The sequence below is a fragment of the Trichoplusia ni genome, chromosome 1 (genome assembly GCF_003590095.1).
Source record: "Trichoplusia ni isolate ovarian cell line Hi5 chromosome 1, tn1, whole genome shotgun sequence".
NCBI lineage: Eukaryota > Metazoa > Arthropoda > Insecta > Lepidoptera > Noctuidae > Trichoplusia > Trichoplusia ni.
The window spans coordinates 2,595,531-2,623,005 of record NC_039478.1 but is presented as its reverse complement, the minus strand read 5'-3'; the positions used below and the strand labels follow the sequence as shown (position 1 = coordinate 2,623,005).

Sequence of the window (27,475 nt, the reverse complement as noted above, 5' to 3'; positions counted from 1 at the left end):
CTTTAAGACGTAGTAGCCTCCCTGAATATTGCTAGATTATTGTCCTTTATGCTATGCTTAAAAAAATCTGTTGCGAAATGTTTTGTTTTTCTGTAGGTATATTTACACCTGACAGAGAAGTTACCTGCTTGTGACTTTAAATGTAAAATTACGATGTCTTGTATTCTCTTCTAACACCAGAGTCCTCAGATGTACTAAGGGGTCTAAGGATAAAAATAAACAAAAGAAATACATTTTTCCATATTTTTATTGATATTGCGTCGATTTAACAAACATCCAGATTTTATTGACAAAATGACACCAATATTGAATGAAATAAAAATACAGTTGAAATATTTTTATTTAACAGATCTATAACTTTTATAGGCATTCACAAATGTAAACAGCTAATGCCCTATGTAATTGAATATTTTGAAGTTTAATATTATTATGTTTAATAACCATTAATATTATAATCGTACTAATTTTAAACGATGATAATCGCGTCAGCTACATTTATTTATTAAATATATTATTGTGGATTATTTTATAATAATGTACTTAAAATTTATACAAAAAGGAACTAACAGTGCATTTACTTAGCCGGAATATTACTTAGGTAATGCTTAAAACTACTTAAACACAGAATATTGAAATATTAAAAACAAAAAGAACTGAAAAAAAAAGTTTTAAATAATATTTTGCCGGCCAATATTCACCTAAGTCTATGCTAAACTATAATTATTACAACTATGGAAAAATTCACATTTATTTTAATCGCCTATTCTATAGTATTAAATTAACTTAATTTTCAATAAATAAATAGTAATATATTAATGAAAAACTTTCTCCGTTGGTTCAAGGAACCGAATTTCAGAACAAGAGTTCTTATTGTAACAGAAAAACACGAATTCAAAGTGTAACTTCAAAAAGTCCTCTACTTCATAATATAAGTACCCTACCTTAACTATTTATACAAAAGTTCGAAACGACAGTCCATAAATTATTATATTTTTAGTTTTAGTTTATGAGTTTAATAAACACAGATCTACGGATACATGTAAACATTCGAATCTCTATCTCATTGAATTGGAAATCTACTTGTAATTGTTTATAACATAGTTTTATTGTTTATATCGCTTCTAATCAACAATTTTATGTACAACACTGATGATATACCTACGCATAGCAACATCAAAAATTCAGCAAACAGCTACTACAGCGGAGTTCAAAATGGAATCTGTAACGTCGCACATACATTATCGGCTACAGGCATTTGTTTAAGAATCTCTAAGGTCGACATTAAAAGTATTCGATAAATGCGAGTTTATAATGTTCTAAAGAGAACTCGCTACGATACACAATGACTACACGTTTTCGTTTGCAAGACAATAAACATAGTGGAATGACACTGAAATATGTTTTTCTTCGCGGTTCGTTACTCCGGTCTGCTGGACGGACGCACGACACACGTGCTGAGACCCTCGCTTCGTCGTCGTGAACATACCAGTCGCACGGGGCACGTTCAGATACCAAGATACATTACTCAGATCAATGTTCCTATCTGTACAGTCAATTGACGTCACTACCACTTCCATCGTATCAGAAGTCCTTCAGCGGCTATTGGTTTGTCACTCACGATATCACTTTGATTGAGAACGTCAGGCCAGTAGGATTAGTTATGAGAAGCACTAACATAACACAAGTTTGAATTGTTCACTGCTGTATTTGAAACGAATGGATTCACTGAAGTTGCTCATGATAGGGTTGCTTGCAGACGCCACCGCAGAGAGCAGCTTGGCGAACCACTCGTAGTACAGTTTATTGTGCTCATAAAGAGCAAAATAATGGCTATGGGCAATCCATGGAATTAGGGCTGGGCGGGCCGCCCATGACGCTGTAGGGCGGGCTATGCGGCGGCAGCGACTGGATGGAGCCCATCGGGCCGTGGTACATGTCCATCTCCAGCGAGGCGTCCGGCGAGCACTTGTCCGACATTTTGCTCTCCTGCTTCGTCACCATCCGCCGCCACTTCGCGCGCGCGTTCTGGAACCACACCTGCGGACAACAATACATCTATACTGGGTGCACATAACCACATACGACATATAACGCCAGCGCGCCAGCGAGCGCACAGCTTGGTACAATGAACATCACAAAAAGCAAGCGGGCGCGCTCCAAATTTCGTGGCGGTCCTGGTTTCCGGGCGCGGCGAGCGGCGAGCGCATTGCACGCGGAAGCTGGATTCCTGGCTGGTCGGTTTTTGTGGCACGTGATTGCGTTCTTGCCCGCCGCCGAGCGTTCCGACGCGCAGATTATATCTGCGGTAATTAGCGAACTGGCCGGCCGGTGCGTGACCGTCGCAGGCGCAACATTCCGAGCCGTTGTTACATGCGCTGAATGTGCTCGCTGTGGAAAAGCTACCGAATTACGGACTAAGTCGGTCATAGTTATACACCTAGACGATTTGACCGACTTAATCCGTACTTGTATAATGTTCGTGTTGAAGATTCAGTGCGGCCGGCGTGCGAGCGCGCAAATCTCGCGACCAATCACGCGCGGCCGCGGCTTGGCCCCGCCCCCCGCGTCATGGCGGCCCATGTTGCCTTACGCCAAATTTAGATGGTCGTTTCTTTCTTGGCCCTGAAGTGGCATTCGGCTGGCGATTGTCCGGAAAAAGCGGAAAGTTCAATAACTCTGTAGATACGTGGCTACTTACTGTGCAGTAGCCGGCTCGCCTCTTGTGAGTGTAACGGCTACCTATATTGTGTGTTAAAATTTTGGCATAAGCAGCAAAGTCCTGTGTGTTTGTATATAAACATCTGTCGGTTTTACAACGCTTGTAGTAGAAATAGATCTAGCTGCTTCAATATCTAACACGAGTACATCTCTGATTACACGAACGACATGTAATTTATAGATGACATTATGTTCTCCGAACCAAATGTCATGTAGTAATGTGACTTTAGTAAGATTTTCGCGACACATATTTTTCCGTCATCGTGTGAGACTAATCGTTCGGTCCTGCGTGTCCGCTAGTGATGTGACTAATCAATTAGTCAATTTTGTCGCGTTAATTATTTTATCTGCATTATTTTGTCCGCGTTTTTTTTTCCTGTATGTGCAACTTTGAGAAATATTTATTTTATTCGCAATTATTTATTTTCTACTATCTTTACATAAACGAACGTACCTAGGTGTTTTTACGAATACAAAACTAGTTATGAAAAATTACTATGACACCATACAATTGATGATAGTACCCTATTAACAAGGGATAAACCTTACCTTGATAAAATTTCCTTCGTCAATATGTAGAAAAAATTATTAACCTAATTTGAAATGCTGAACAGTTTTTTTTTAAAGTGAGAAAAATTATACCTCTTAATAATTTTCTAAATTTTGAGATTGATAACCGATTTTTTATTTATTTTTGTATTTTCTTAGCTATACTTAATCAAAAGACAGTTTTTCGATTTCGGTTTGTTCTGGTTCACTTACGATTTAAATATTTTAAGAAATGTATGTATTAAACTGATCTTTTGAAAGATTCCAATTTTGAGTTATAAGGTAATTGACACCCGAGTTAATATTGGATACTTTTTGTTATTATAACCGACATCAAGTAAACCCACGGATAAAAGCTTGAAAATAATATCACGATAACACGCCAACACGCAAAGATAATTCTAAACCGTAGTACTAGATCTGCATCACGTAGAGGCAAAGGCCAAAACACAACGAACTATTCTTGTTCACATTTCAAATAAATAAGCACTACAACGGACACATCATTAGTTTTACCGTCACGCAACACACACAAATAAAAATCAATTTTATCGCACTAAACATACGACTCAGTCTACCCTGACAAGAAATCTTTCGAAACAATTGAAAATATTCAAGCGAGTAATTTTTCAGCGGTCGAGTGTTAACGATATATTTTTTTTTAAGATTTTTTTTCTTAAAATGAGTGAATGATATGAGCTTAATGAAAAATTGAATTGTCAGTTTTTTTCGAGATTAATCGAATGAAATGCGAGATTGAGATGTAAGTAGGTATTTTGAACGAATCTGATGTTGTTATGTTTTTAATTTACTGCTTCATAAATCAATTTGTTTTTCTTTTGTTACAGATGTTTTTGGCCAAGTCTTTTCGAAATTAAGCTCAAAAGTAGTTAGATAATAATATGTGTTACGTGTATTTAAAGTTATTAGAGGCTTTTGACTTAATTGTGCATTACTTTTAAAACTATAAGATAGAAAAAGTTGACGTAATATCAAGCCCAAAAAACGTGACTTTCTTTCTCACAGTTACTTACGTACATATTTAAAAATCATTTCTCTAAAGCCGCTAAAATTTGCCGATCTTATAAACTTCTCCCAACATCTGCTAACACCTTTAACATATGACTACGGTAAATAAATGTTTAGGGTACGAGCAGAAGTACTATTAGTCATAGCGATACGATCTGCGGCCGACGGTAGCCAGACACTGAGTGAATGATCTTGAATTATTTATAACTATCGTTACAAAACATTTGTGAACGATACCGTTTGTTTCGGCAATCAAATTTGACGAAGCATTTAATGGGGTTTGATTCAACAGTTCTTGATTTGACTCAAATGTTTGGTTGTTTACGCAGTTCGTTTATGAGGTTTGTAAAGCATAAACGTTGATGGTTCTTTTTTTAAAGTAGCTTTTTTTTCGTTTTTGGCAAATGGCTGCAAAGTCGAGAGGTTGAGGTCACCACGTCGAATCCACGGTACGCTACATTTAGTACAAGTTTGTGTGATCCACGAATGTTAGATGTGAGTCTGGGTGTATTTGTGCACGTGACTTGAATATTTGTAAACCGGCCCGCGTCATAAGAATTACATTCTTTGTTGTGGAAGCCGTTTTCGTCAATGAGTTTTTAATATGCTAGAACTAAATCTCCAAGTTTCTTTTTTTGATCCAGTCAGTATTTTATCATGGTAATTGGTACTAAATGCGAAACTATTCAGTCATTCATAACACTGCAATAACCACATACACAAAATAAATACATCCTAATTTAATTATCACGCAAATTGTTTGATTAATCGCCTATTTAGTTTGTAAGCCCGGGCTCAAACCGCGCCAGTTATAAACAAAATCCGACCCGCACTTAAAAACAAAACACAATCGCCTACTACATTTATTTCACACCATTAATTCGCAGATTCAAAATTCCCAATCAATTTATATTTTGGGAATAACCATGCGTGAGTTAACATGACAACTACAACTAACATTTACACTACATGAAAGTCAATAAATTGTTAGTTACACTAAGATTTGTAATCTGTAGTGCATTGTAGGTACTCTTGCTATAATGATCCGCCCCTTTTGACAACTCATTCCGCGTCATAGCTCATTAGTTACCAGTAAGCAATGGGTTGGACGCTGGCAAATTACCCTGAAGCACCGAGCTAGAACAAACGAGATCTAATTGCGCGTACTTAAGCACTGGTTTACATTTGCCAATCACATTCATGCAGCAAAGTTTATATATGTACCTATATTATTTGAAATAAAGAACACGTTATTTAAAATATCAAAAAGATCGTTATGTTAATTTTTTCAATTAAATTTTGAATATAGAATGGCTTTTAAAATGAATCAAATCGTCGCGTCGTCATCATTCCAAAATTTTGAATAAAGAATTGTGACGCCATTTTCTTTTATACCGTTTGAGATTTTCAGTGAGTTTCTTTGCTTTGGGGAAAACGGAGGGATATATTCTTACTGGCTAAAACCCTTAGGGTTGCTCCCTACCCTATAAGGGGTCGCACGAATGCACCCTTAACCGTTGTAGATATACCTTCTTACTATACGTAGTTCTGTAGCAAGACGGCGGGTAGTTACTTTCACGAAGCATAGATAAGTAGGGGAACTAGGGGAGTGCCTAAAATGCCGTAGTAAGAGAATCTGCGTCGCCAAAAGTGTTGGCTGTATGATTCTTTTAACTCTTTGTATGGTCTCAAATATAATAATTGCTTTATTTGACACGAGGATAAAGAGAAAAAAAGAAAAGGTCGTTTTAAGTAGTTTTTCCTAGTCTGAAACCATTTTCTTCATCCTAAGTTCTATTAAAGTTACTAATAATAAATTAAAGAATATTTTTTGTCCTTTCGCAAAATTATCAGTCAAATAATAACAACTACACTTCACAAGTCACTCGCGTCGTATGAACCCGCACTTATCATGACTGATTGCACACGTTTCATGCGCAGCACAGGTAATTGAACAGCAGACGTAAATTAACTCATTTTGTCACACCAGCTGTAATACGATGATAATAATTCACATGTTTTAATACAAATGATTGCAATATGTTCTGTAATATCTTTGATGCCAGATGTTAGTGAGTTGTAACGAATTCGTGACAAAAAATCGTCATTAGTTCATAGTACAGCTGCATTGTCAAGATAGCTATAATTAGGTTTCAAGTATTTGTAAGCCGTGGCTGTTTTGGGTCGTTTAGTTGATTGGTTGGTTGACAGTGTACCGTAGACACCGGTACGGTAGAAACCGTAATACATACACCACAGACTCGCGGTGCTCTCAACGGCAGATATCACCAAGGAGTCACTAATTAAAACCCACAAATTCTCCAAACTGTTGATAACATCTTCACACCTTAATGTTTGAAAACATTGCGTAACAACTAACCCTAATAACAGCAGCTAATAGCGAAACGAATCACACCACTGTAACAAATATTAAATAAACCATAAAAAGGTGTTAACTCTACGTAAAAACCTTAATTAGAAAGAGCGTTAATTAAAGTCCTATACAATGTAAAAACACAAACAATTAAAATAATTTTTAACTAATGATGGTGCATAAATTAGTAATAATTTCAATTTGAGCGAAGAAAATCAAACATCACTCGGTTCTAATTACACAAACCATATGATTTGTAAATTGTTACCGAGTTGGAATTTGCTGTGAAAATTAAAAACACCTCGTGAGGACTCCTAATAAATGACTGAACGATCAAAGGGAGCTGCGGCCCAAGTATGTAAATAAAACTGTAGAAATGTGATTAATAGTCCCGTTTTCCTTAAATAAATAATATTTGAATAAATTAAGTAGGGAGAGCACGTCCGCTCTGTGCAACTTCACGCGACCAATTGACAAATGGACGTCTTTTGAACGTACAGCGGAAATTATCTGCCTAACGGAGCGTCGCTGAGCGCGCCTGTACTAATTACTAGACTGTTTGATTTGATCTTATTTGTGCAGAGTATTTTTCACTTTCGAACCTTGTAATAAAGTTTAGAGTTGAATGTCGAGTTTCGCTTATTATTGTCACAAAATGTACTTAGAAAGTAAAATTATACGCGGCCAAACGTCAAGGTGTGACCATCCGATACTAATTGCGAGGGTTGTGAGCCATCGCCTTTGCCCGGGATATTTGTGTGCCGTTAAGAGGCATCTTTATAGTGTTCGAAATCATGCCATGAAAACGTTTTAAAAATAGAACTACGTAATTAATTTTTGTGTGACCGGGAAGACGCGGCGCAGTACATCACTAGATGTTTTGCTCTTTCATAAGATTTTATCTGTCTTATGTGCCCACAATTTACGGTATCATAAGAAACAAAAATAAATTTGTTTTAAATAAAAATTAAAGATAGCAGATTTAAATAAAGCAGATTACAAGTATTCGTTTAAACGAGTTCTTTGTGTTTAAAATAACAAAGGACCTTTGCACAAGGCGATGTATTTCTTGTAGTACAACGTTATTTTAATTTTTATAAGACATAACTCGAAAGAAAAGTACATGTGCGCACAAAACGCTTCAAAATAAAACGGAACCAATAATCCTTATTGGAAATCGACTAATTAATCGAGCGAGATAAATTTAACAGTCGATTAAAACAGTAGCAATGTGAATTGATCGCACAATAAAGTGAACAGGGAAAGGCACTTTTTCAGTCAACTAATTACGTCGGAGCTACTTGAACAGTTGAACTCGAGTCATTTTTCAGAGGGAAGAGAAAAAAAAGGAGAGTGGAGTGACAAATCACGTAATTGCGGACGCAAGGAGAGATATATGGCGCGGTTTGTTCTAAATGCGCTTGCGCACCGCGCAGGGTGACGCCGGCTCTATATATTATGGGGGCGCCCGCGGCAATTAGACGGCAACCGCACCTGCTGCATTTGATACATACTATTTTTTATTTATTCACATAATAAGGTTAATAAATATTCTATGATTTATGATTTATGGGTTTCCTTTTTAGCACCCTCTGGTTATGGCAAAACAACTATTACTTTTATCGTAAAATAAACCAAAAGCAAATAAACAAAACCAAAGTAACATTTAAGAAAAAACATAAATGCTTTGAGGATGTGATTGTAAGAATCAATAACAAAATATACTATCTTATATGACTTTGGCCTCTGATAATCCTCTATAAATCTGGTAAACAAACAAACAAGAGCGCACAGGATTTATATTGAAGCGCCCAGGAGCCGCACAGAGCACTGCTTTTAAAATAAAGTGCACAAACAACGCGATTCATAAAGGCAATTTCAAAGGGCTCGGGTAGGACGCACTCCACGGGGCGAGTCGAGAGCGCGGCGGCGGCGGGGACCAGCCGGGACAACTCCGGCCGCTGCGACTCCTGGACTGAAACAGCCTTTGAGCTCCCCACACACTTTAATTGCACCACATCCTTATTACTTACCCCTTAAGGCTCAAAATCGTCATCAAGAGCAATTAGTCTCGTAATTCTCGTAAATAACTTGAGAGGTGAGAGACATAAATCTTTTGGTTTCAGCCCCTCGTGTCGTGTTTTATTTAGGGATAACTGAAAATGCTTAGCTTTTTATGCTGAGGTATTGCGGCATCGACAGCGGTTTTTATGGGTTTATTGGTGCCTATAATTCTTTGATGCCGTTTCTTGTGATTGAATTGAGTTGTAAAGACCTTTGGGGTACGTCTATTGAACGGTGAGTGAATAAACCTCGGAATATTGCTGTGTAATATAACGAATGTGACCTGCTCTAGTCATTTAAAACGTTCATTAAAATTTTCGAAACCGATTCCGGATAATAATTACTTTTAATTTGAGATTTTCACCGAAGCAGTTACACGTTAACCGACCGCAGCTTCACAACCAAACGGTATTGGATAAAAACAAAACAGATCTAAAATTGATAGCATCGAGATTTAAAAGGTAAAACAAAACGCTTGTCCGCGACAGTGTACAGTCAAAAGTGCGACGAGGCGCAAAAACGAATAAGATATTATCTTCGCAATATGGCGACGTCGGCCGAAAGCTTTTTGCTGGGAAAAAAATCTCGATCAATATTCGAGGAGAAGGGGGTCCTTCGTATAATTGGTTGGCGGATATATTTAAGCAGCTGATATCGGATTCGGGTCGGCTGCCTTAAGACAGGTTGCTGTGTGAGCAACAAAAGATTTGGAAGCAACTTTTGTCAAACAAAGACACATGCAATTCAAGTTAAGGTTCCTCTCCATAACGACTATATGTATATTAGTTAAGGCATATATTTGGTCAGTATTAGCCTGTCAATTGTCTGTTCAAGGATTCTGTGGCATTACGCAATGCAGTGTGTTAGCAATGATTGGTGCCTGTCAGAAGTGAGGCCGGCTTAACGTATTGACCTCGTTTTAAGCTGTCACAATTGCCGACTACAACCTATTTGGAAGCGCTTTGTTGTCAATTCCATGTCAATACATCCTCGACAATACCTACAGCCGGCATTTAAACTGCACTAAAGCGGTTTATACCGCGTTGATGGACGGTCAGCAATGTAAGTCGCTGGATAAAATCAGAACTCCCAAAAACTTCTGCAATATTAATGTTTTGTGAAATTCAGTGGAGTTCCAGTGTTTAATCTGTTTTATATTCTCTCAATTCTAAGTAAGTGCAACGATAAACTAAAACTAAATTTACTTTTGTTGCTGACTATACTCTTCAAAACATATTCAGATACATATGGGTGAATATTAGAAGCAGCTTTCAAACTCCATTGCGAGCGATAAAGAGTTAAGAACAAAACAGAATAATACACCAATGTTATAATAGAGCTACTTAATTAATAGACAGCCAGGCTTCGATAAATTAAGATCAATTGAATTGGAAATTATTGTAACAAGAATTGCTATAAAACTAATTTAATGGCGTATTGAGGGAGGATGAGAACCTCTTGAAGACTATTGTGGAAAAGGGATACTGCTCTATAAAGTGTATTTTGCCGTCTCGCTTTCGCTACAGTAGCGATGTAGTCATGAAGAGGTAATGGTCCTCTCAAATGAAAATACAAAACGAAACTATTAGTGCTTATTATAATTGCCACTCGTTATGCAATATAGTAAAACCTTCTTTTATTTCAAGTACGTCAATAGCGCATTGTTATTGCAAACAATTTCATTTTCCAAGAAAGTATTGCAAAACACTTTTCTTTTAAGAAATTTTATATTTCTTCTAACGATGTAAAACAATTAAATGAACAAGTCTTTTTGAAAGTGAAGCCGTAAACTAGGATGTTTGTTTATTTTAAATGGAATCCTTTAAAGGAAAACTTTCGAAATTATACCCAAGTCTTTTACAAAGAGCTCAAAATAAATGCTTGGAAATCAGAAGGGAGGTTGGTAGGTGGTTAGGTTATGTAAACACTTCATCCAACACAATATTTTCAAATACCAAGAAAATTTAAAAATATTTTCCAACGTTCCAGGAGTTAAAAAAATTATTTTGAGATCAGACATTTTTATCCGTTCAATACTCATAACAAATTGAATCTATCATATCATAAAACTGTACCAACAAGTCCTAGACATTCATTCCATATTTACCTTTTGACTTCACCAAAACATTTTCAGATACACCAAAAAATCCTCACTACTCAAAACAATCCCGACAGTTGTCTATACCTCAGCCATTGCAATCCAATACTCAGGGAGTACGGAATATCAATTTCGAAAGCGATATCCTGCTAACCAATCAATCAATGTACGTCGACCTAAGACGAGTGACCGATACCTATGATATTGATATCGTACGCAGTGTTGCTCCTGGCAATATGTTAGATTGGTGAATATTCAATGGTCAAATGTTAGGTCAGGCATGTGTGAATGTGTTGGCAATTGATATTGATTGACAAGTGTTTATGTAACGTATGTGTGATGTAAATTATATCATGTTATATAATATGGAGGGAAATTGATAAAAGCATGAATTTCAGATAAAAATTAAGATTAATTTTAGGTGATCAAGTTCTTCCTTTAAATCGTGTGTGTTCTTGTTAAAGTATTTTGCAAATTACAGAGATGTCGAGATTCAATTATAGGACACATTTCTCGCTAGAACAGAAGTATATTACGTAATTTAAGCCTCTCTTTAAGCTTAGACTAAAGCCTTCTTGTCACAAACTTTCTCCATCACCAACCTATTCCAAACTTAAACACTCAAACAAAATCGAATCAGAAGTTGTTTCTCAAGTTAGCACGTGACGTCACACACGCACGTGTTACTCAAGCATTTCGAGTTTCAAGTAATTACGGGAACAAAGGGTAGCGCTTTGCCGAGCCCTACATTAAAGGGCCGCTTATAACAAACAAATTAAACGCAATATTCAGTGTTAAGTATGAAGTCGGACCGCTGTGTACCCATCTACTTAGAGCCTACGTTCAATTCTCATAGACGGTTTCTTTATTCAGTTCCGAACTTACTAAAACATCTTAAATTAATACTATTTCTTAAATATTATTGTGGAAGAGACGCCTTTATTTATTATATAGCGCTTCATCTCACTTCGTCAGTTGCAATTCACGTGAAGATGTGATAGTAGGCTCGATGCAATGGAATGCGATTTTATTTGTGTAGTTTGCGGAATAACACCGCCCGACGCCTATTCCCCGCGACAATTTAAATAAATATCACGTACGTGAATTTACTTTGTACTATCTCATTCAGGCACTCAGTAGTCGTGGCGCTTATCGGAATCGCTTCACTTTTGAAAGAAGAACAAGTATACATTATTTTCGTTTAAAGAAACAATATTTTTTTTATAGTGGCTAGGTATTTTTTTTTTGTTTTTTGAAATGTTAACTTTGGATTGCGAAGTTCTATATTCACGCAAGTTTTTTTTTCGTTCTGGTAAACTGCATTTTTTCATAATTGTGTCATCTTTCTCCTTTCACTTTACTAGTTCGTTCGATTTCACAAAATCCCGACTCACCTGCAGTCGCTGATTACGCCGGTGAATAATAACGCCATAATTACCATCACAAGAAGTGCAATTTTGAACGGGGAACACGCAATTTCTGTGAAGTCAATCATGTTGACATTCGTGTCCGGTGGTAGATCACGGACTTCTTATTTCGACGGTATTTTCCTATACTTACCTGAGAATTTGTCCTGTCGATAAAAAACATGAATGCGAAACAATTTTAGAAATAAAACCTCCTTGAGCACAAACCATACATTACCTGTGCTCTGAAAAAAAAAGTGAATAACAAGCCGTGTATTCAAATTCAAATTTGGAATGTTTTATTTTTAATTAAAACATCTATGTTATTTACTCGTCAGCCGTCAAATCGAGTGACGATAAAACGTCTGACTAAAAAGGAATAAAAAAAAGAATTCAACTTTATAAAACATTCGCAATGCAAAATGTTGATAAGTCGATACATTGCAAAGCGACGCGGTATCGGGACTACATTAAATTCGCATTAGCTTTGAACTACCGGTTTGTTTAAGACTTATTTTATGAGTTTGACACACTTGATTTCTGGTTTCAGTCACTGTATTGTAATTCACGCACTGCCTTCACGTTTCTCCTTAAATTTGCTGAAAATTTTGACAAATAAAGACACGACAGTTTTACGATTATATTATTCCATTTAGTAATTACGTGCCTACTTGCTACTCGTAGCATTTCCAATGAAGCTTCTCCGATGTGGTTTAAAACTAAATATTTTCCTAACGTCGCACCATAAATAGCATTAATGTTAAATTTCTTTAAAATATGTTGATTAATCCCAAACTCGTAATGTTATTCACGCCTATAGGTCTCGTCCGACGGATTTTAGTGTAGTTTAAGTACTTAATTTTAATAAACGAACGATTAAAGTTTGGCATTTAAGACTAATGGCGATTTAACACTGCTTTTGTACATTGATTGGTAAAATAAAGTTAAGAAATGATTTTACGACCGCGAGGTATTTCGTAAATAAATGATTTTGTGTTTTTTTCTTGTGGCAACAGTTTTACTACTATTTTTATCATTAAAAAAAAGTTTTTTAAATGGTCATTTAGCAGAAAAAATATAATAAAAATATTTTCATATTTCGAATGGCGGGTTCACGAATTTTACGTTTAAGTGAATTCATCACTATGAATGGAACTCGATACTTGTATGTAAGCGCTCCGATGTTAGTTCGTTATCTGTGATATTGGTTGTAATCATAGTCAGAATAATTATTCTGAAATTTTGACGTCTTGATCAGTATGCTAATGAAGCAGCGGCCTACGCGTGAAATAACGCCTCACGATTTGTTGTGTTCCGAATTCAAAATCAATAATATATTTCCGATACTATCTACTTTACTGAGGAAGCGTTCTAAAATTCCTTTTTCGAATTGTAATTTATGGTTTGGTCTGCTTGTTGTTTTTGAACGAATCTTTTTTTTAAAGAAGTTTTGGTATTTTGGCTGTAAGTGAATTCCTTTGCCAGTGAATGTCACCGGTTATCGAATGTGTTGCAAACGTGAAAATAAGTTGTTGTTTTGTGCTTTAGAAAATCACATTTATATTATTACCTGCAGCACCCTTTTGGGCAGTCCTGTTTTCTGGCTGAGTTGCTTCAGGTCCTTCGCATCAGGGTTATGGTTGATCGCGAAGTAGGACTTCATGGTGCGGAGCTGGTGGTGCTTGAAGCTGGTGCGCATGCGCTTGGTGCGCGAGGTCGTGCCCAGCCCGCCGCCGCCGCGGAAACCCATCTCCAAGTACTCAGGGTTCAAATCTGATTGGAGAACGACAGTTACACTGCTAAATGCTGAATGTTGTACTAATGATACTTTGTCAATGAGCAAAGGAGTAATATACTGGTGGTATTTACTTAGTTCGATATCCAAAATAATTTATTTGCATAGATTAAATTATTTAAAACGATGTAAAATGTGAGATGGCAGGAAAAATGCTCTATTTTGTTTTTTCTTTGACATTTCATTAATAACATACATATAAAAATGCGAGTACAATTACAACGAACAAGGTTACTTAGTACAACATTGTTAGCATTAGCAGTTTACAATTAACATATAACAATTTACATCAACAACACCAAAGTCAGTCGCATCGCAGAATTCGCAAAAATATAATTGCATTTTACGAACCAAGAACCCGATTGGCCGAATTGATAATCAATTTACGAAATTATCGTAATTTGTTTTATATCTGCACAGTGCATGATAATGCCAATATTTACATGTTTATATTTAATTATGTTAATTGTTATTGTCTGTATTACGGTCGTAAACGACTATAAAGATAATAATGTATGTTAAAATACATAAAATGTTTTTTTCATAGGAGTATTTTATAAGTTTACGCGAAGGACTTTGTGGATGGCTGTAGCCGTTTTAATTTAGTTTTGTATCGGACGCCGCTCTTTGTATCAATATTAAAAAGTATAACAGAATATATTACCCTTTTTTTATTCATTTTTAGTTTTAGCTAAATTTTGTTTAACGAGTAACGCGTAACAATTATAATTTAGTAATGATTTTACCGTTAAGAATCGGCCCATGATAGGTTATTAATTTCAATTTAGCTTTAAAGTTGCCATTTTAGCATTGTATTTACTTGACCGGTTTTATTTTATTTTAAAAGTCAGTTCTCTGCTCCCGTGAACGATGAGATAAGTAAGAAGTCAATAATCTTAATAAGTAAGGTTCTAAACTAAACAACTAAGGAGAAAATGTGTAAAAATTAAAATTATCTCGAGTTACTCTATTGTTTTCTCGGTAGCTTAATTAATACAAAAGGGTTTCTTAAAACCTAAAACTTTGTGATTATAGCACGAACAAGCGATGACGGTACTTTCCGCCGCGATCGCGTTGGTAGACATTATCAAAGTAGAACAAATACTCCACTCCTTACGCTCAAAGAGCCTTTGACAGCGGCAAATATCAAACAGTGAACATAAAGTGAAGGATTAGCGTATCGTGCGTTAGTCTACCATGTTTTAACGTAAAACATGGACGCTCTTCCAACTTACATAAATAATAACATGCACGCCAGACACGGCTTCGAGCTTTCGGAAATTGTGTTTGTATAAATTTTAGTACTTTCTGATTTAGCTAACATTTCCTTTGAAGACTGCATCGACAGAGTTTCGTCGTCGTTTTTTGGCCAGGCCCAGACTTTATTTGGTCAGTAATTCAAAATTCGAACGCGAAATTGCTACTGAAAGTCGGGGCAGTCGGAGCAAACAAATTTGAATTGAGAACCTGAAAAGAGCTACAAATTTGGCTCGCACACACCGAGCCCAGTTCGGGAACAGGTCCGTTGGAAGTCCGCACGCATGGCAGGCCTACGGCCATAAATCGATCGTAACACGCACGCCGCATTGTTTTCCGTTACAATACGAACCATGTCGTCCCCGTGACGGAGCCGGCACAGTGCCGCGACTCCGTTTTAACGACCGATAAATGCTGCTAATAAATAAACCGAAACTTACTGCGATGTTTACAGAAACGCTTTGAGCATTGCGGTTAAGGGTGGCGGACACCGGTTCCCCACCGAACAAACCCGACCGTTGCGAAATATTTGGTCAAATATTTTACATCACTGCACTAGTATCTCGCGATAGGGAAAATTGCTGTGATTGATTGTGAATAATTTAGGTGCACCAACAAAGTGGACGAGATTTTTGTTTTATCTAATCCATTAAGTTATGCTAGTGTTCTAAGTATCTAGATTGTTCACTATAGGTAGGTAGGCTATCCATCGTCAGCTTTGATACTGCATTGACAACTGGCAATTAGTGAAGAATTTGTTCACACAGTAAAGTTATCGTTTCTGAATATTTTATAAAATATGTATTTAAATATTTCGAACTTGCAAAATGTAGAGCCACTTACTAATCAGTTTCAATAACGCCAAATATTTTGCTCATTCCATTCCATTTAAAATCGCATTATTTTTTATTTATAATTGTATCCGTACTTTCCATAATTATGACCACAAAAAAATGATTGCATCGTAAACTTTTACCAAATAATTATAATGTAATAATATTTACTTTAACAACTGACAGTTATCACGTGGAAAAATCTTGAACGCATCCAAATTTCTCTCAAAGTTCGTTTACATTTAAACATCAAAATAACGTTCGAACTTTAGAGGCTATTCCAAATTCGAAATTGTCAATTTATTTATTTTTAAACCGCAAGTGTGCGTTCCGAAGTCGGAACAATTAGCGTGTAAGTAATTATGCGGTGGCCTGTTGGCGGAATATAATGGGCGCAACCGATACGTAAATACGACCCGTATTTCGAACGCACCGCGGAAAGTGAGCGACTTTTTTAATGTAAGCTAATGGCCGGCAGTCTATATTTAATACGATACCTTTTTTATTGTGCGGTAAAATTTGATACATTTTTTTCGAAGATATACCTACTGTCTGTTTTCAACGGTAATATGCTTTAAATTGGAATTCCTCAATTTACAAATATCCAGTGTACAAGTGAATACTGCCTACCTTCCAAGTAAGAAGCGCTAGCATACAAGCCACAACTCACACTGATCGTGCGATGCGCAGCGTTGACGCCGCGGTGTTTACTCGACATGATTTACTCCGCAACCACTGATAACCGCCACCAGCATACCGAGGTCCCTCACGGACTATACAAACACCCCTCTATAAAACAAAAGTATGGAGAAGAGGGACGGGAAGAAGGTCAAAGTATGCTGGTTGCTGGAGTATTGCTTGAGGCGTTCGTGCACCAAGATGATGATATGCGCAGAAAGTGAGACATGCGAATTTTTTAAGTCAGATGTTTGGAAACGGTGTTATAATTTAAGACGAATCTATGCGGGCAATCAGGAGTTCGAGATGACAATAATATCTTGTGAAGAAGTAATGCTTGGAACAAATGAAAGTTGCAAGTTACGTTTTTTAACACATGTTATGCTGTAAGTTTGAGCCGTAGTTGTGACTGGTTCATCCAGATTTACCAGCTAATTTACACATTTGGTAAAAAATTAGATATCACGTAGAGACTGCAAATGGGACTCCGAATTTTATGGATTACATCTAAATAATTGCAAAAAAAATAGTCGAAGATCAAATTGTACTGCATTCAAAATCGTTTTTATAGATTTTGATGTAAGTTCATGTGCTTCCTCGATTGTGAGTTCTTTTCCACTACAATAACATCAAGAAACTACGTAAAACTATCATCAGTTATGTCGGAATGCGAGTTCCAGAAAGCGCACGTCATATTTCAAAGATAAACAATCGTTAGTAGTAATAACTGTAATTTCTTTCCCAACTCAATAAACCAAGTCATTTCGCACTAAACAAATGCTCAAAGCCATTATTAGCCGCAGCAATAACTAGCGAAAAGAAAAAAAAATACGCACAAATTAAAACAATAACGAATTCGAAACATAAATCTGGACACAAAACGGGTCTAGTGATGGACCCTGACACGTCAACTATCGATAAGTATCGACACAAAACGTCGACTAAAAGAAGACATTATTAATAGATTGAGACACAAAATTGTGGAGATAACGTGCAGGACGAAAACAAAAAATAAATAAAAAAACACTCCGGGTGGGTTATAAAAAGAATTGTGATATCATAAATCGTACGTACCATTCATGTTTTTAAGGCCGAAAGGGAAAAAAATAAGATTTCCTTAACGATAAGACTTCGTCCGGTGGCCGCATTTTTTTGTAATAGCAAAAACTGACGCCGATGTGATTGACCGCCGTAATAATGGTAATAGGTATGCCTCTTTATGACAGAATCATTGTTTTTATTAATTCTACCTGGTAGTTATAAAATTGAATAATGAAATGGGTATAATGTTCATTATTATATTCTTAACATAACTAGACTTGGCAGCAATTTGTGTGTTAATTTTAATTGTTGTGTTGTTGCTTAATTCGTAGTGATGGTGTGAAGTTTGTTCAGGAGCTTTTTAACCGTTTATCATTTTTATTTTATTTTAGTCATTATTTGCTTTTAAATATGTTAGTGCTTTATTTTAAATTTTGTTGTGAAGTGGATATTTTTCAATGTTTGCACTATTACCTGACGCCTCTATAAGGTTTTGGATTATCATTTATAACTATAAAAAAAAACCGCAAAATATCTAGACCGATTTTGTTTTTTCTTTAAACCACAAAATCTTTTCAGAACCAAGTCAAAATTGCTCTCATTTCCTTTCTAAAAATCGTATTACTTCGCAATACACAAGAAACAATAGATAAGTATCAGCACACCAACAAAACTGACCTTAAAACCTCATCGAGAAAGTCGGGAACAGGTCAGATAGGAATCTTTCACTAAAAGATTTTTAACATAACCCCAAGTCGTCGCGGCGATTAAAAATGTAAAAAAAAGTAAAAAGAATGTAAAATTAATAAATTCGTCGGCATTATGTGTCGTATCGCGTAACATAGCCGCGGGGGGCGCTACCGGAGACACTTCATCATGACTTCTCATGGCCTCGCGTCATTAGTACTTAAAACGTTGGAGTTATACCGAAACGATAGATATCAAACGTACATTGATATTACGATGAAATATATTATGTTTTATGAATTAGGGAGGGGCGCGCTTTTGAATATTTAAGGGTTTAGTTTTTCTTATATAGAATAATTTTAAGTTCTATATTTGTTAAATAATAGATGGATGGAGATAATAGGACAAATAGCGTTGATAGGAATTAGACTTATTTAAATCTCTTTTACTCAGTCAGTAGATACGCTTAGTGGCGCTCTTTCCTATATTAAACTTAAAAAACCTAAAAACACAAGATTTTTTTATCAAACTACTAAAATCATTCATAAAAATTAATATTCGCTCGTTACTATACTATTTTATGTTTTAATTTTCAATAAGTTTTTTACATCGACTAATGAAATTTCATCGACAAAAAATCATAGCCTCACTACAGTCCAAGGCACCCTACGGGCTAAACAAAAATTTTATGAGCACATTGCTTTTAATGTACCCACGAACGTATTTTTATAAGTTGGCATAAATTAACGAATAAAATTGTTTCATTAAAATTAAAATAGAAAGAACTGAGTGACCACGTTGCGGCAAAATGGTATATCATCGACTCGTTTTTTCTATAAACAATAAAATGTATGGATTACGTAAACTACAGCTTTGTGAATTGCCACCTTTTTTGTGTTTAAATCTTTATGAAGCTCGCAATAAAACTTGTGTGTATCAGAGCAGCTTTTGTTTAAATTTGTTCTGTTGATAGGTGAGGATTACTTTGTAAAAAATGGCTTAATAATCCACATTATATTTTTTCAACATAAAAAAGTTGATAAAACAACTACATATATTTTTCAACTTACATAAAATTTGTCTAGCATTATATAGATTGGTTAAGAACATAACTTAAATAAAAACTCCCTACAGATAAATAAGCAAACTGACATCACAACCTCATTTAAATCAAAACCATAAAAAACAGTTACCGTCGTCATTGCTATTAAAAAGTAAAATGACATGCAAAGACGTCAAACGATTAAGACAGATGACGTCAGTTGTCAGTAATAGAGATGGCCGGGTATTTAGTCCTTCAATTTTTTTCTAGTCCACACTCACTTTCTTTACTAAGTCAGTTAAATATGAATCAGTGCGTGATGACACATGTAAGCCGTCATTATTTATTCTATTTGTTTTATATTTTAATTTGTGTGCGGTATTTTTTAAACGGTATATATGTATATTGCGGTTTGAGTACTTTGTTAGTATCTAAGCCGGTATAGTGAAACTTGAATATCAGATATACGTAATATCTTCAATTGTTAATGGAAGGGAAACAAATAATCTAAGGTACGATTTACTAAAAGCTTATAACAGGCACAACAAATTCCATTACGTAATAAAAGAAACAAATTGATATTTAAACTCGGTCATTCAAAAAAGAACGTTATAACTTCGATTCTTAAAAAAAAGAAAACAAAAAACGCTCAAGCGACTAACATCTTAGTTTTATACTGAAATTTCTTAATTCGTCGTCAGTCCCTGCTATAAATTACTGATTCAATAATGTTGGTCTTGCCACCGATACAGATGTCTCGGGACTGATAGCGGCGGTAACAAAATGTACACGGATATCACATTAGGGCAGTGACGTGCTGATGAAAGCCTCTATACGGCCAGTGTTGTGTGAGCGGCGAGCATTCATACTAATGATGTAGAGCTTTGTCCGAATTACATTTTTAAGAACGGATTTTGTAATTTTGTTGAATATGGGATTTTATGATTTTGGTGATTGTTTTTTTTTTTATTGTAGAGATCAGTAACCTTTCAGTTGTATTGTAATTAAAAAAAAGTGATAGTTTAGTGTAATCTTTTCCATTGCTGCGTTTGTTTATGATTCGTTGCGTTGTTAGAAAAATGGTAGGGATGTAAAGCAATGAACTGAAAGTGTGTAAAACATTATCAATTATGTACCCAAAGCATGAAACCGCGAAGTTTAAACAAGTACAATATAAATATACCTACTCCAAACCAAGCGTTAAATCAAATTTAATATATTTTTTACTTTAATCGATTACAACAAACAAATAAATATAAAAATATCGCAAAACCGATTATAATCGGTTAAACCGAATTATAATATAATATTATATTTTCATTTTGAATCACATTTAACATGCCTTTTGCAACCAGCCAAGAAATTGAAATAGGCAAAAGGCTTTAAACACAATATTAGCGTGAAGATTTTGAATAAACTCCGAACGGTCGAATGTAAATATAAGTAGTAATAAAACTATAATAATGTTTCATATCGAATATAAATTTGCCTCCGAACAATAAAATTGAATTCCATGCTGATCTGGAGTTGAAAGAAAAACATAGTTAAATATGAATTTCGTAGGACAACGCGGCCTGTCAAAATTGTGAAAGCTGAGCCGCAATGTAATACCGTAAGTTAACCCATTAGCCGCCGCGACCTCCGCTTGTGTAAACAATTGGCACAATGAGACCGAACTGCAGTGCAGGGTTTTGTTGAGAACACGAGCGTTATTTTATATTGTAATAAAATATTATATGTTCGCGACAATGCCTAAATCCCAGCGCATAATATAATAAATGTTAATTGAGTCAAATGGCGAACATATTGGCGGTCGGCTTACGCCCGGAGCGAGGCGCGAGAGACCGCGCCGATCGCGTCGCCCGCGTCGCACCCGCGACTCGTCCGCGCCGCGCCCGCGTCCGTCGTGTCGGTCGTGTCGCGCGCTCGTCTGACAGTCATGCTCATATGGCAGAACATTCAACGCACCTATTATAAAAAGCCTGTTAAGCGCCCTCATTGTTTATTTAAATGTGCAATAAAAATATGATTGTGTCCTTTCAAGATCGAGTGACTTCAATATATTTTTATATTAAAAGAATCATATTGTTACACATAACACCTGAAAAAGCATACATTCTATTTGTTTTAATGTCAATATAATATTTGATAAAGTGTATTTGAATTGGATTGCAGAGTATAACGAGTTTCTTTGTAAATTGAATTATTTATTTATTATTTTTATGAACATTATGCGTAAGCTTATTGTTGAGTTCAAATGTACGAAATTTACGACTTTAGTTATTTTATATCGGCTGGTTAGTTCACACTCGCCTATTTTGATACACTGGCAGAGAAGCGTGATGCTTGGTAATAAGCCTTTTGTTAACAAGGGCTCGAACGAAACTGAAGTTTGCCCAAAGAGCGAGGCGTACGGGGCCGCGAATATGAGATACAAATGAAGCCCCATTATACATGGAGCACGGGAGCCATAACATCAACAGACGGCGAATACTTGTTCCTTTTATATGAGAACGAACCAAACAAACAAACCCGAACTGTCTTTTGTCACGATTAAAAAAAAATAAAGTCACCTCCAAAAGCCGTTTTGTTTCGAAAAAATAAAAAATGTAAAAAGTATTTGACCAACTACCGGCTGCGGAGGAACGCGCCTACCCTATCAACGATCGTGGACGCTACTCGAGATGTCCGATACTTAAAAAAAGTCACATATTTTGGCGGGAAATAAATCACGGAAGGGACGGTATACTAAATTTATGGCGGTATAACACGGTGCACTCGGTAGAGAAGTTAAGACAAAAGATTTTAAAAGGTTTACTTTTTGATAAGCGAGAGGGTTCCGCGGCCCTTCTGTAGAGTCTATGAAACGTAAATTTCGATTGGAACTGAAGGTTCTATTTAAAACTTAACATATATGTTTCTTGTATGAAACTTTGTCTAAGTGTATGTAGCAGCTCCTAAGTCTAATGCAAATTGAACTCCAAGACACAGGAAGTGCTAACAACTATATTTGAACTAAACTTTGAGTATTCTCTATTTCATCAAAATGGTACAAAGACGGAAGCAATTACGGGCATATGAGGATATACTTGTATTCGAGCGAAACCAGATCCGCCAATTATTCATAAATGTACCTTAAATTGAGAACTGCAAGGGTAAAACTATTTAATTTAAACTGTCGCATATCCATACATTTTTCAAAAAGTGTCAAGTTACAAAACACTTATTAAATATTTGTCATAATTTCAAAAGCATAAGTCAATTACGAGAGTTACAAAACAAAATAAACTCGAAAAAAGGAATATCACTCGTTCCCACTATCTTTCGGCTACCTCAAATAAATTCGAAGGATCTCTAAATGTGACGTGTAAGGCAGATGGGTCCGTACATCGCTCCCGTTACTAGAGTAGGAAATATTTTTTACCGGGCGCCCGTTAACGCTTTATTTATAGTCACCACTCTGATATAAGGGGCCTACCACCTCCTCTTATAGTAGTATAGCAGTTGTGAAAGCAAGACAGCGCTATAAGCTCTGTGTAGCGCTATCTCTTTTCCTCAACGTCAGCGCCACTTCAAGAGGTGGTAGCAGGATCCGAGGTAACCGTAATTATATGACAAATTTATCTCCAAACAGTTTTTTAGGTTGTTAAATAAATTTATATTTATTCATTTGGAAATTGTTCTAGTGTGTGAATAAGGGATAAAGGAAAAAGCTGCCTCGGTCGTTATTGCATCTCGACTTTGCCGCGCCAACCTCTTACCAGTTTTATAGAATATAGTTTTCCCTACAGTTTGTACACCCACAACTTTTAAATGATGCGTCCATTTGATATCGAATAGTAAACTCGACTCGTTGGCTTATAAAAGGGAACTTTTCTGAAGCCGTCGAGAAATACTGCGGATTGAAATGTTCTGGATAAATACTTTACTAACTAGTATATATTCTGATCTAAGTTATTTATTAAAGACGTAAAACAGTTTGCTTTCTGCTTAACACTTTATAAAAAGGAGAATTACAGTAACAAAATGCGAAAATTAAAAATATTATTAAGTAGTTCAAAACCAAGGATATAAAACTATCCACGTGATCAAAAAATCCAGTTCCTTTTTCCAAATGCTCTCAACGGGCGGAATGGTTAAAAAGCTAGCAGTATTTTATGTATTAACAAAATTTATTGACGGCAGCATGACAGGTGTTAGGAACGCTGATGCCGCGATGCCGCTTCAAGTGTCTCTATGTCCGTGCATACATTGATGCCATATGTCGCGTGGGTGTGTCACAAGACGTCGCCTCCTCCGTTTGTAGAATGTTGGGTTACCCGCTCTTATTAGACGCAGAACATTTGTTCATAGGGCTAACGAAGAAAAGATTTTGATGAAGAGAATTTTACGATTGTAAAAGCGTAGAGAAAATGTAAACAGTATTCTGTTATTAAAAACATAGGATTGAAGATTTAAACTGTCCAATAAAAGTATGATAAATATTCAAGTCTTAAAACAAGCATAAATTAAACTTAATCTATACAACTGATAACCAATTAAAAATATAATCAAGCTCAGACCAATCGCATGGCCAACATTGGGCCTTGGACCTATACTGTAACATCTGACTATGTCCGCCAACATCCAACATTGAACGCCAACATGGTACAGCGTCACGTCGTGCTACGTGCCTCCCAGTCCTATTCACGTCCAGCGCTGGGCCATCAGATAGCGCCGAGCTCGACGATCGAACGATACCCTCGCAATTGTATTTACTATTACATAGAATAGGTAGGATACGACGTAGAGTACGTAGGCACATGTTCCTCAAAGGCAATGAAATTTTAATTGGTTTATTGTATAAACGATGTTTTGGCATTCATAACTGATTTCAAGTGCTACAAGTTACGGAAAACTAAATAGTTTCTTGTTTAATTTCGGCATGAATTTTCGTTGAAAAGATTTTAGTAAAATTCGTCTGTAACGTGTCGAACTCGGTTACTGTATTGCTACAAACATTTTTGCGAGATAAAAATAAAGCTCTGTTGCTGAAATTCGATAACTTGGTTTAGAAAAAATGTTTTAGTAAAACGTTAACATTTCACCAGAGCGTAACGAAATTATTTTTACAAAATATAAATAAAATTGTTTACACAGAGGCTGAACAAGTAACTGACCTATATTTGATATAACAATCAAAACTGTACCGATTGTTGTGACAAACTTCACGAGAATCTTAGAGAAGCCCATAAAACACAAAATAGGGAAAACTAGGACGGAAATCCATAAAAATGTTGTAACTTAAACGTTTGTTGTGCAATAACTTGACGGAGTTTATTTAATTATCTGAATAATTTATCTGTGCAGCCGCCACCCATGCGCGTCCTCGCGACAGACGCTCGTACGTGCGCTCCGGGCCGCACGTACGGCGTGGGACTCCACCTTTCACCGCCTCACAAACCTTCCCATATACCGCTCGGCTACTTGAAAACTGGTCGCAAAAAACCGCACCGCAATGGCCGGACGAGGGACGCGGCAAAAAGAGGCTTTACTAAAGTCGGACACTATAGCTATTTAAAATATCCAATACAGTGTCATATAATTTATTGGTGTCTCAGTACGGCGCATTGTGCGCGGTAATCGCTTAATCTCGCGGGCAGGTGCCGCCTAGCTCCTATTAGGCAAATTGTGTGCCTTATACGTGGAGAGAAAATTAAAAACCGTATTAAAAGTCGGGATTGTGGGGCTTTTTTTCGAGACGGCGTTTTTTAACGCCGGCTCCGGTCCGCGATGTTCGACATCGGTATTTTGCACATGTTCAGTGTTATTTAAAAAGGCAATGAATTATGCTAGCTGCCAATTATTTTCTTATATGTAGGTCAGTAGCCAATTACGAGGGATCTGGAGGTATCTACGGACTGGTTCCACTTTTTATGTGGGCACAGTTTGTTTATTGTTAACAATAATTCTGTGTTAACATTCGACTCGGTTGTCTTATTAATAATACATAGCCTAATTTGAGATGTATGGACAAAAATATATTCATAATATCTCATACATTATTGACGGTAAAAAATACGTAAATAAATAACAGACCAGCATAACTGCACTTGAGAATTGAACAAGCAGTTCACAAATAAAAGGGGATGAACAATTAACGCGCGGCGTATCAACATACGCTGATACTTTATGCGTATTAATAAAAACGCAACAATACGCGACACCGCAACATTACCATGATAATAAGCGACAAATTTACAATAAAAAATAACAAGCCCGCCCCCATCCGTGAAAAGATTAATGTGTTTACATAAACCGGGAATCGAACCTCGTATTTCGGTGTACGGTTACTTGGGGTTCCACCCCTCTACGATAGATACATTGCAGTAAAAAATATAATTACCATTCCGAACGAGAGCTGGAAGCTATTCATAATAATATTGTCATTCATAAAGACTTCGTGGACTGCTCAATGTTCAGACATCAAAGATTTCCAGGTGAAAAGATAGATCTAATTGAAGCAATTGAAATTAAACTTTAATTCAATGCAATAAAGTTGTAAGTACTCTATAGACGATTATGTCTTTGAAGCTGTAATTTGAGTTACTAAGCAATATGTCTGTGAAAATTCTTGCCAAAAAATACCGTAATGTCGCATTTAATGTAAATTCAAAACAGTGCACTGTTACTAATTGAAATAAACAATATTATTTCAATTAAATTAATCGGTATACTTTTCTATTTCTTAGATTTTTGACGTACAAAATCTCCTTTAAAAAGCCAATTATTATGTACTCAATACTAGAAACTTGTTCACAAAGCACTGATGCTGTGTTGAAAAATACAAAGTAAGAAAAATTTCAGAAAATCTAGATATATCGGCTGTCTAGACATTTTCAGTACAACAGATTTACCACCTACAAGAATATTTTAACTTTTCAGTGAGCATTCTATAATGCTTCCAAAGGCGTGCTTTTACAAACTTTAGAAAAAAAAAACTTCTCAAGAAATATGAACTCGGTGTGAAAGATTCGAAGTTTCTCCGTTTACATTGTACTTTTTCTTTTAAAACATAAATTGTTAGGGTTTTCTCATTCCAAATGATAGAAAATGATAGATATAATATGAATCTGTGCTTTGAGATGGTTAATATTCGTACTATATTGCAAGAAATGTTACCTTTCTTTTCATGTTTTAGTGTGTAGTGATTAGTGTATAACTACATTACTGTTTTAAGTTCGATATTTCTGAATGAAATAATCTTAAGAAGCCTTTTTAATACTATGTAATCAGCATGTACGTAGGTGCGTACGAAAAAAGGAAATGTAACTCGAAATCTTTTTAGAACTTCAATTATTTTAAGTCATCTCGTCTCCAAATATACAAAAAAATCTGGAATCGTCAAAATACAGTAACCAAGCACGATGATCAATTTACAAACTCTCTTTGAAGAGAAGGCTGAGATACGTTTCTGAGCCGACATTACATCATCATAAATCCAGAGCGAATTTCTTTATTTATTTATTATTATGATAAACTCCCATAGTTGTTTGTCTCAGACAATGCCTCCAAAAAGTTTTCTTCTACATGACAATGGTATACTTCGATCCACTAACCAAGTTACTTAGTTACATATACGAGGTTAATACTATGTTGACACGCGAACTCGCTTGTTTTCTACAATACTTGAGAATAAAAATAGTCGCTAGGAGGCTTTTTCTTTACTTTTTTTTCATTAAAAAGCGCACGACACTGAGTCTTTTTGGGTCGCAGAAGTAAAAAGGTGTAAAACTCTTTCATTCATGAAAAATATTTAGAAGTTTCAAATATTCGATTATGATTGTGATTATTTCGTTCCTTTACCCAAAATTAGTAACTGTTATTATAATTGTTTGAACTTATGCAGAAAAAACAAAAACTAT

At 35.8% G+C, this 27,475-nt stretch overlaps 1 protein-coding gene across 1 annotated transcript in view; it reads right to left on the bottom strand.

The window, feature by feature from the left end:
* Positions 1-229: 229 nt before the first annotated feature.
* LOC113508394 (protein apterous-like) overlaps positions 230-27,475 on the bottom strand; it is an 86,049-nt gene continuing 58,803 nt past the window's right edge. Inside the window, exons 5-6 of the mRNA XM_026891406.1 lie at positions 13,809-14,011; positions 230-2,037 (exon numbers count right to left, since the gene is read on the bottom strand). Of these exons, the coding sequence (XP_026747207.1) occupies positions 1,831-2,037; positions 13,809-14,011 (410 nt within the window). The 3' untranslated portion in view covers positions 230-1,830. The remainder of the gene's footprint in view (positions 2,038-13,808; positions 14,012-27,475) is intronic.